General features: G+C 50.2%; 2 protein-coding genes and 1 long non-coding RNA gene across 3 annotated transcripts; 2 read left to right on the plus strand and 1 right to left on the minus strand.

The window, feature by feature from the left end:
* Positions 1-201: 201 nt before the first annotated feature.
* LOC120894111 (40S ribosomal protein S14b) lies at positions 202-940 on the plus strand. The gene has a single exon (XM_040296493.1). The coding sequence runs from the start codon at positions 321-323 to the stop codon at positions 777-779; it is 459 nt and encodes a 152-aa protein (XP_040152427.1). The 5' UTR covers positions 202-320; the 3' UTR covers positions 780-940.
* On the minus strand, positions 225-4,145 carry LOC120894110 (anaphase-promoting complex subunit 4). The gene is made up of 5 exons (XM_040296492.1): positions 4,045-4,145; positions 3,768-3,942; positions 3,270-3,689; positions 3,058-3,203; positions 225-2,988 (listed from the first exon to the last, which is right to left on the minus strand). Exons 3-5 carry the CDS (start codon positions 3,511-3,513, stop codon positions 1,063-1,065), a joined length of 2,316 nt encoding a protein of 771 aa, XP_040152426.1. The 5' UTR covers positions 3,514-3,689; positions 3,768-3,942; positions 4,045-4,145; the 3' UTR covers positions 225-1,062.
* Positions 4,146-4,156: 11 nt separating this feature from the next.
* LOC120894112 lies at positions 4,157-10,635 on the plus strand. Its single transcript, XR_005738169.1, has 2 exons — positions 4,157-4,254; positions 10,391-10,635. It is a non-coding gene; the product is annotated as an uncharacterized LOC120894112 (long non-coding RNA).
* Positions 10,636-10,684: the final 49 nt, after the last annotated feature.

Genomic DNA, 10,684 nt, shown 5'->3' on the forward strand with positions numbered 1-10,684 from the left:
GTCCATCCTAACGAGGAAATCTGTATTTTTTTCTTTCATTCTTTTGACGTAGAAAATTGTAACGAATAAAACAATTTTGAACCGCAATTTCCGCCCAAGATATATAAGGGCGCCCTGTACGTACGCAGCCACCGCCCGCGTTGACACAACCGAACACGTCAAATTTGACAACCGGCCAAACAAACGAAAGCATGATGAAAATAAAATTCCTTCTTTTCCGCATATCCACCTAACCGTGCAACATCGACGCTCGCGCGTTGTTTCAATTTCAGGCGTAAAAACACGTCCCCGCTCGTTAGCAAGCTGCCCGACGCATAGCCATGGCTCCGTCTCGCAAGAATAAGGTCGCGAAGGAAGAGGTGCAGGTGTCGCTCGGCCCGCAGGTCCGCGACGGTGAGGTTGTGTTCGGCGTGGCACACATCTACGCCAGCTTTAACGATACGTTCGTGCATGTGACGGATCTGTCCGGCAAGGAAACCATCTCCCGGGTGACGGGCGGCATGAAGGTGAAGGCCGATCGTGACGAAGCGTCCCCGTACGCCGCTATGTTGGCCGCCCAGGATGTGGCCGAGAAGTGCAAATCGCTCGGCATCACCGCACTGCACATCAAGCTGCGCGCTACCGGTGGTAACCGCACCAAGACGCCCGGCCCGGGTGCCCAGTCGGCGCTCCGTGCGCTCGCCCGTTCGTCGATGAAGATCGGCCGCATCGAGGATGTGACCCCGATCCCGTCGGATTCTACCCGCCGCAAGGGTGGTCGTCGTGGACGTCGTTTGTAAGCGTGCCAACCTGTTTGCAACCCCTTCCCCTGGTTGGTTGGTGGGTGGTGGCGGTGGTTCCGGATGTACTACTTACCCTGCAAGGATATTCAGTTACGGAGCATTGCGGCGTATTCGGTTGTGGCGAATGATTAATAAACCATAAAGCAACAACCAACCAACTCCGGAGAGTTTGCGAGTCTTTCTTCTCGACGGTTGATGTATCACATTGTTCAGAGGTTTTCGAGACACTCGATCTTCCATTTATTGTACTTCCTAGTATCCTAGCTTCTGCCGTGCTCATTCACGTTTGCACCGACTCCTGGCTGTTCTCGAGACTGCTGTTGATCTGCGACGATGTATCCAGCAAATCTTCCTCATCCTCCTGCGCATCCATATCGTACACTCGGACGTTTTTCAGCGACTCAGCTAGCACCGCTATCATGTTCCGCTTGCCCGACACCGCGATCCTGTGCCCGTCCGGACTCTCCAGCAGCTTAAGCGAGCTTTCGTCGATCAGCGTGTACGCATTGATCGCATGACAGCCGGCCGCATCTTCCGTAACGGTCTGCATGTACTCGCGCGCCTCTACCGTAGCGAGAAACTCACGCACCGCGCCCAGATTTAGCTGCAAAAAGTAACAGCTGACCGTTCGCTCCTCGCCCGCTGCCTGAGCGCGCAACAGCAGCGACAGCGTGTCCTCGTCGTAGAAATCCACATGGTGAAAGGATAGCGTACCGATGGCGTCGAACCGCTGATCAAAGTACGGTTTTTCCTCAAAGTGCAGTCGCACGGCTTTGAATCCTCCGTCGTTAAAACATTCCACCAGCAGCAGGCTGCAGCTCGACTGCACGATCGCGAGCAGCGTCACGCTGTCCCGCTGGTGGGTGGCAAAGGCAAACGCTCGGACATCCGTACCGGCCGGTGCGTGTATCGTGAGCAGATTCTTCTGCTTGTAGTCCGCCCCCACCACCTTCTCCGGCTGGCCGAACAGCTGCTCGATCTGTTGCTTGAGCAGCTTTTGCTGCTGCAGCAGCGACATGTTTTCGTGGTGCGGAAAGATCGCACCGCACTGGCGCAAGCACTCGTTCTGCGCCAGCAATCGTTTCCACTCGTTCTCCTCCCCATCGTTCGCCATCGGGTGGACGAGCGGTTTGTCCTCCAGGTACTGGCCGACCCGTTCGAGGTTGAACTTGCGGCGCGATTCGATCATCCCGCGGCCCTCCTCCTGCTGGTCCGCCGCACTACTTTGCGCCACCGTGTCAAAGTTGCTCAAAAACTGCGCCAAATAGTGTATCTCGCGCTGCGTGATGGTGGGATGGTTTTCCTGCAACGTTTCATCCATCACGCGCACTATTACCACGTACAGCCAGCGGAAGAAGATTTTAAAGTCCCGCTTGGACGCATCGATCGTTTGCTGCAGCTCGTGCGCTTTGATGAGCAGTGCGCCGCAGCAGCGCAGCGATTCCGACGCGCTGGCCGTGTCGCACATCAGCGTGCCGTAGTAGAACCGGTTGCGCAGCATCCCGTCCAGCGCGTTCAGATGGTAGAAGACGGCGTGGATCGCGGTGTAGAGCGGTTTCACCACCAGCCGCTGGATGGTGACGTAGCTCAGCTCGATGCTGTAGCCGAGCTTGCGCAGCCCCTTCTCGGTGAGATCGCGCAGCAGGAACTGCTCGAGCGAGGGTGACGCGGTGCCAAACATGAGCAGCTCCAGGAAGTCGGCCGATATCGACCCGTCCGGCTGGTCCTTCGCGTAGTTCGTTAGCTTGTTGTCCATCTCGAGCAGTACCGTTTCCCACGCCTCGATGATACAGTCGATCGTTTCGCTAATGTACGCCATGGCACCCAGCAGCTGGGCGTGCTTGAGGGCCAAGTTCAGTACGGCCGGCGCGTACCGGTGCAGCACACCGTTCTCCAGCACGATCACCTGGAGCGTATCGTCCTGCTGCAGGCCCACGATCAGCTGCCTGTAGTCGTGGGTCATCTTGAGCTCGCGGATGCGGGCCGTCGCGGTCGCCGGAAGGCCCAGGGCGCCAAACACATCGACACTGCCGCACGGCAGCATGCCGAGGGCGGACTGATGCACCGTACCGGTCACCGTTCCGATGAGCAGAATGCAAAGAATGTGCTTCGAGCAGTAGCTGCTACGGTTCGGATTGATCGGCTTGGCCGACGAGGACAGCGAGCTGAGCACGGGCAGCTCCGGCAGGTACTTTGTGTGACTGGTCTGGAAGGAAACGAGGAGGGGGGTTGGTGATGTTTGGTTTACGATCCGTATCCACGCCTCGCCACTTACCACCGAACTGTGGCTGACATCGTCGGTGCCTATTTCGTCCGTGTTTTCCGTCCAGGTCAGGCAGGTGATGTCCTGCTTCACAGAGAAGCTGTGAATTTCTTCCTTCGTTTCCAAATCGACCAGCAGGATGGTACCGTTGCTATAACCTACGGCAAAACAAGGCATAATTAGTAACCTCTTTCTTCCACCTAACCAACCTTTGCAAGTATTACCGATTGCGATGAATTTCTCACACGGTCGCCATGCCAAGCCCCGCACCTTGAGACCATCTTCCGGTGGGCTTAGCTGCCACACCTTTTGCCATTTGAGCCGGTGTAGCAACACCTCGCCCTTTTCCGTGCCCATCGCGAGCAGATCCATCTCCTGGCTCCACTTCAGCACGTCCACCCTGGTGCCGACGTTCTTGTTGCACGTTTGCTTCATGAGATTCCGGCTCGCACCGTACTGGTTGGCCATGGTGAAGCTTTTAATTTCTAAACTTTAAAAGTTAGCTCCCTTCGCATCGGACGCCGGTAAGCGTTCGGATTTGCTGGACACTTTTCAAGACGTTGGCCACTGTTTGGCGCGTTGTAGTTTGGGACACTATTGCCAGCTAAAATTTACTTAAAGAGTGGAAATGTGTTTCGAAAGTGCTGGAGCATAAATACAGAATGAATAGAAGCAAATAGTTAGCATAACGAACGATGTAATGGTTTCCGACGCAAATTTACCCTTTTTCATTGGAATGTTGATTGTTTACAGCGCTACAAGCCCCGAGCGGTTGCTTTTGGGCAATGACAGCTACGGGTACGCTTTTTTCAAATCAGCTGTGAATCGCCATTTCAACCGGTACCGGCTGTCCGTCACACTGGATCGTGATGGTTTGCGTACATCTGGCGTACGTTGCTAAAATAAAGCATTTTACGTATAGAATTCACCCACTCAGTACTTTTCTTTGATAAAATATGGATAAAGAAAGATGTAACACGTTTTAAAAGGCATATTTACATTAAAAAAACAGCTCTTGCACAGCTTCAAATAGCGAACGGTGCACAAACGGCAAAATGTCAAATGTCGCGAAACGTCATAAGGCGACGGTCTGCCCCAACCTGCACCGATGTACGAGTGCGCCGAAGCACATCGCTGGGCAAGCAGGGTGACACAGGAGGTCGAGATTTTACACGGTCGGGATTTTTTCACCGCAACTACAGGATGCAGGTAAATTGGTGTTCCGCACATTTTTTTGCACAATTTCACGGGCCCAGCAAAAGCTGTGCCATTTTGCCGGAACTGTTCCGCAGGTTGGTAGTAAGTGCTGCTGGTGGAGTGTGAAATAGTGTGATGGAGCACGGGAACTGCTACAGGCCCCAGCGGTGATGCAATCGAGTCGAGTTTTCCTCCCCACCCCAATTCCCAGCCGAGCGTGCTAGACGGTAGAGGGGAAAACAAATCACAGCTTCACCTTGTGTGCACTTACATCCCAATCACGCCAGCCAGGTCCGACCGGAAGTGTAAAGTTCTGCGGGACGGGGGACATTTTTCAGGCCCCTACGGTATGTGCGAATTTGTGTTGTACCTTCACACAGTGCCGACTGTGATTTGAAGCCGAGAATGGTTGATCTGTGGTGTGTGCTTTTTCCTAACTACGCTAGTCAGAACAGAACAAAGTGTGTGTGAGTGCGTGTGTCTGAGTACGTGAAAGGGGTTGGCAGAAAAGGTGGTGGCTTTCCCCCCACCTTCCCATAAAAATTTGCTATCGATTTAATCTTCTAGCCGCGACGTAGCGCGCCCCTGTTTTTTTTTATGCTGCGCAAACGGAGCGCCATGCGTTTTCGTCCCTTTGCTAGCTCTTTTTTTGTGGTTGTTGGTGTGTGGCGTAGAGTGAAAAAGATATATCCCCGTTTCGCGACGGCAACAGTCCTCCGCTCATCAAACGCTTTAAACTGTCGCAGTAATATTCGCTGCACACACCTTTCTCCCCGGCCGTGCCGACACACGCACGCTAGCTTACGTCGCACGCGCGCGTGCCTACCGAAAGAGTGTTAGAAGGTACGAAAAACCCTAGGAGGGGGGGGGGGGAGAGAGACCAAGAAGAAAGGTGTGACGTTCGCAAAAGTGTCTGTCTGTGCGCTGGTATGTGTGTGTGTGCGAATGGTGCTATTCTAACCCAATCGGGCTAATGAGCAATGATGATGGTGATGATGGTGATGCTGTGGTGCGTTTGTCCGAACCGTGTGCCTCATTGACAGTGTGCGCACTACTCCGCGTGTTTGCGCCCGTGTGTGTGTTTGTGTGTCTGTTGCGAACACAAAAAGGTGAACGATAGTGGTATGCGAGCAATAATGAGCGTGATTTTAGTAATGCGCGCGCGAATCTGCTGCGGAAGGATAAGTGAAAAGGGAATGTACAAGCAGGCTGTTACCAATACGCGTGCAGCAGCATAAAACGCGACCATGCGGTATTTGTACCACGGTGAGACCATGCTGTACTGTATGCCGTTCGGAACATTTGCTGACCCACCGATCATTCACACGTACACACGTGTAATAATAGGTTTGGAAACGAACGTTCCATGTTTTATGCACGCTACATCTCACAGCGTGGTTCGGAATGTACTGTAACCGTGGGACACAAAAAAGCATTGGCAGATTGCGCAAGTTCTTTGCTTTTCCTTCCAAAGTAAGGTTATGTTTCTGTTTCGTTGATTCAGCTAAACCAGGCCCACTGTTCTATTGGAGACAGATCCTTCAAAATCTGATTACAAAACAAAGCCGCACACGGTGCCACACGCAAGTGTGGAGCGAGTGGGATTAGGAAGATGGAGGTGGAAAGAAGGAAATCGTCCAATTTTGTTTTCACCGTTCGCTTGCCCTTCCCGGTGTGCTGGGAGAAGCGGAGACCGCATTTTAAAATGGCACGCTGATTTAAAAATAGTTCTGGCCCGTTCCCCGATAGGAAAAAAAATACGCTCGACCAAATCTCGTATGTTCTCCCTGTACGTGTTCCTCCTGACTGTGTGTGTGTGTGTGTGTGTGTGTGTGTGCGAGACAGAGTTTAATTAGTGTCTTTTTTTTAAACCACGTTGCTTGACATTTCACAGTGATGGTGGTGTGAAGCAATTAAATGGTATGATTTTTTTCCCTCCACCGGCCACGATTTGGAGGGGCTTGGCGCGTGGTGCTTCTTTTTCCTTCCTCTCGTACAACCTTCAAGGACACGGCACACTCCCCCTTAAGTGTGGTGTCGTTGGTAAGGGTCCCTTTTTTTGCACACCACTGTGCGTCAATTCACACATCCCATTAAACTATCACGTTGGCTGTGCCGAGCAATAGCTGGCGGTAAACTTCTTTCCCCGTTTTTCGCTTGTTTTATCGTTGTTAAAGAAAGACAAAAAACATGCAGCCACAGCACACCAGCAGGGCGGATTAGCACGCAAATGGGGCGGCTGCCTTGGTCCGCTCGCCCCTTCTCAGCTGGCCTCCTCGTTGATACAAAATGATGCCCTGTTCCACCACAGGGGCAGCAGTATGTGCGACCATTCCGAAACGGTTTGGCTGGTCGGAAACGTTTACCTGTTCGCTCGCGTGCTCGGTCGAACATTTTGATCTCTCTCTCTCATTCTCTCGGTCTCTTTGCTATTTTGGAGCCAATCGGAGCATCTTCGAAATCGCTCTCGCATCGCAGAAAAACACGCGCGTTTCATTCTGTAATTCAATGCAATTCACACACACACACCCCTTACACCCGAATGCCGCTGTCAGCCTCAGCCGGGACAGGGAGATGCGTTGCATGCACCGCATGTATGTTTACATGCAACGACGACGACGACGACGACGCAGAATAGAGCGGTTTCTCGCTCTCCGTGTGTGTGCTCTCCGGAACACGTTCTCGCGAACACGAAGGGAGAACACGACGTAATATAGGGTACCAAATACGCACACATAGCAGCATACAACGGTAGGTCTGGGTAGACGCTGTTTCTGCCCTATCCGCCTATAGTTGCTAACTCACACGGCAGCAGCCACTAGGATCAGCAGCAGCAGACGGACCGTCGTCATCGTCATCGTCCTACAACAACCGTGGTGTGGTGATGGTGCTGGTGGTGGTACGTGGATGTTGTTTCTTGACCGACTTTTTGTTGCTGTTGGTAGTGATCCTGCGGGAACCGTAGCCTACCACGTTTGGGGTTGAAGATTGTGAATATGTGAATCAGCCAAAGGACTACTACTAATGACCAGTGGACTGTTTGGAAGTGCCATTTTGGTATGTGATTGTGATACGGGTGCAATACGAGATGTGCGAGCTTAAAAACACACTAAAAGTGATAAACTTTGTTAAAACAAACGAGCGTGAAAGTGTAACTGGACAGTGTGTGCGGGGTACGAGCCCAAGGAACCGCAAAGAGCCCACCAATGTTCATTTATGTAATCCATGCAGCAGAAAGTGTTTTTGATGGCAAAAAGGGCGAAAGAAAATATCGATTGCCACCACCAATGTGCTGCCTTTTTATTGTGCAATAGCAATAGGAGGTTGATCGCGATGCGTCTCTCAAACAGTGTGCCTTCCTCTGCTGTAGTGTAAAAATGTCTCTAAACTTTTCTGTGCACGAACAGTGGAAGTAGTGGAAAAAGAATGCTGCAAAAAGGACATTTATTGTCTTATGAAAGACTCGTCCCGTTTAGGGTGTGTTTGCACAAAATTTTCTCCAGTTGTAACCTTTACCTTTGCTTACTTCGTGCGTGTGTGTGTGTGTGGGTGTGATAAAGAGAGAGAGAGAGAGATAAAGAGAAAGACCGTCGTCTCGCGCGATGTAACGTTGTGGGTTGTGTGGCTCTTCCACTTTGGCAGCGCCGCACGGTTCGAATGGTGGTGGCGGGGTGGTGTTATGCAATTTTTCGTCGTCAGGGTCGGAGTCGCCCGGAGTCGTTTGGAATCGAAGTGGTCCGGAGTCGTCCGGAGTCGACCGAAGTCGGAGTCGACCGAAGTCGTCCGGAGTTCTTCGGAGTCGCACGGAGTTGGAGTCGTCAGGAGTCGCTCGGAGTCGAAGTAGGAGTAGTTCGAAGTAGGAGTAGTCTGACTCCGCCCAACTCCGATTCCGGTCGACTCCGATCGACTCTGGTGGACTTTGAATGACTCCGACTCCGGTCGACTCCGGACGACTCAGACTTCGGTCGACTCCGGACGACTCCGGACCACTTCGATTCCAAACGACTCCGGGCGACTCCGACCCTGACGACTCCAACCCAGATGAACGGAGTCGGAATCGGGCTAACAATAGTCGGAGTCATATCGGAGTCGTGAGTGCACTCCAGAGAGCACATCACTAGACTGAACTCACTAATAAGACCAAATCGCCTGCTATCTACTGAATTTGTATAATTAATTTTTACCTTTTCGCAAAGGAAAAAAGTACTAAAGGGTTTAATTGAACTGTCAAATTAATCGCAAGGGCAACTACAAAAAAAAATCCAGGATAATTTTTCATCTCATTGTATTACCTCGCCGTTTGGCCCAACGACCTAATTCATAGTGGGATATAAATTTACTACTAAACACAAAAAAAAGAAGTTTACTAACGAGGCTTGACAATGTCAACATAAAAAGGCCAATGCAAAATGTTCATGTAAAATGATGAATGTAAATTTTATCTTTTTTTCGCGAGCATTTCCCCAGAAACGAATCCTTCATTCTACCCTCATCATCACCATTCATCTATTTCTATGGTAACTGAAGCTGAGCTGCTTTGATTTCCCCTCCTTATCCCAAGATGGAGGCGCACAGTCATCCGACTTAGCGAGTGGGAACAATTCGATCACACCAGCACACACTACCCGTGCACCGCGGTTGTCATGGTGTGTATGTGTGTGAGTTGGTAGTGGTGATGTGATTTGGAAAATTTGCCGCTTCATCTCATTGTACTTCTAGCGTTGGTACCGACTGGACGTGTTTTACTTTTCAACCTTTTTGCGCTTGCATTGGACAAGTTTTTAATCTTTACTGTTGCGCGGCTCTCTTTTTTTTTTGGTTAGTGGTATAGACAGAATTTGTTGAATTGTTCTGATCAGGTAAGAGTGTGGGGGGAGGAGGGGAGTATAGAAGACATTTTGGGCGTTGGATTCTGGTTGGACTGAAATCATCATGTATCAATGAAATGTCCATTTTGTAAGCGATTCTTTCATGTCTTTGCTTTTTGGCTTTTTCCGAGTGCGCGGTCTCATTCAATCAGTTGATCGCCATTTTGGACTCCATTTATGGGACTTCAGCTTTTTATTCGAAATTGCTGTTTGGAGTGTTTAATAGATTAAAAATGGCGAACTGTGATGAATTGTAACGACGGACTAGTAGACCTTACATGACGGCAGAGTATTTCTGTGTGTGTAATAAAAGTGCTAATTCTACAACGGATATTCTTGCAGTTCCTTGCAGAAAAAAACCTACCTAAACTTAAAAAAAGCTACCTGTGAAGATGATTCGAAATGGCTCGGCTGTGGGGTAATTTATATTTCATGAAGCTATTATTCAATACACTGGCCATGCTGATGTCTAACATTACAATACATTAGAAATTGCACAGCATTGGATAAAGGTCACGTGCGAATGGGGGAGGGGGTAAAACAATGGATTGCTATTCTGTCCGGATCGATTCCAAAATCGACCCGCGCACGTGTAGCTCGTGTAGTGGCACCGAAATCCTCGAACGCCATTATACGGTTGCTTAGATTTCGAGTCGAGTTACTGGTTTGTCGTGGTGCACATTTTTCCGTTCGAGAGGTCTCTTCTTTCCGCAGGAGTGCTTCGATTGTTGGAATATTGGGCACTCTGCGGTTGGGCGGGGTCGGTAAGTGCTGAGCTTTTTATTGCCTTTGTGACCAAAATTCCTCCACCAGTGGAGGAGATACGACAATCATATACCGATGGGAGTGAGGGGCAAAAACATTCCACCGCTTGACCCGTTAGCGCTTATGTAAATGAGGCTGCTGGTCGTTCGATGGTGGGTTTATTTCCGCTGCCAGAAGCAACCCCTCATTCGCCTACAGGAAGTTGCTAAGCAAGGCTTCGATTCGATTTACGTAATCTACAATGATGGTTTATTGCTCGATATCATTCCACGAGCGGTTTGAGAGTCATCGCTTGAGGAGGTCCTTGTACAACGTCCTGTTCTTGTGCCCTTTTCGATACGTCCCTATCGCATGTACCGGATACTAGTTTTAATGTGTTGAAGATTATATGCTGGTTTCGGGGGGAGCAAAGGGACAACAAAAAAGCAATTACACCATTACATAACATCGCTGCGTGTGCATGCTTCAATTGATTAATTTTTACTATTTATTTTTTCCCCCTTTTTGTGCACCAGATTTTGGGCTGAACTGCATATACCCACAGCAAAACAGCAGGCCTAAACGTTTTACTAAGAAGCAGAAACCACTGGAACCAGTATCGTTGCAACACATAAAGCAATCGGCCACACGATCCGAGCTACGGAACTGGATATTCGATTATAGCAACCATAGCATTCATCTGGTGTATGTGTGTTTGTGTGTAGCACATGCAGACAAAGCGTAACCAGTTGGACTGAGTTTTGACTGTACCAAAGAAAAACAACATCATCCATTGCAAAAACAGCAGCCAAAAGAACGCATATCCTGAA

Source organism: Anopheles arabiensis, chromosome 2 (genome assembly GCF_016920715.1).
Source record: "Anopheles arabiensis isolate DONGOLA chromosome 2, AaraD3, whole genome shotgun sequence".
Taxonomy (NCBI): Eukaryota; Metazoa; Arthropoda; class Insecta; order Diptera; family Culicidae; genus Anopheles; species Anopheles arabiensis.

What these genes read in the sequence shown, in the direction of transcription:
- LOC120894110 (XM_040296492.1), bottom strand. Translation starts at nt 3,513, where the DNA reads ATGGCCAACCAGTACGGTGCGAGCCGGAATCTCATGAAGCAAACGTGC. An exon ending in TGAGAAATTCATCGCAATCG is followed by an intron (nt 3,204 to 3,269) that starts GTAATACTTGCA and finishes GTTTTGCCGTAG; the next exon opens with GTTATAGCAACGGTACCATC. An exon ending in ATGTCAGCCACAGTTCGGTG is followed by an intron (nt 2,989 to 3,057) that starts GTAAGTGGCGAG and finishes GTTTCCTTCCAG; the next exon opens with ACCAGTCACACAAAGTACCT.
- LOC120894111 (XM_040296493.1), top strand. Translation starts at nt 321, where the DNA reads ATGGCTCCGTCTCGCAAGAATAAGGTCGCGAAGGAAGAGGTGCAGGTG.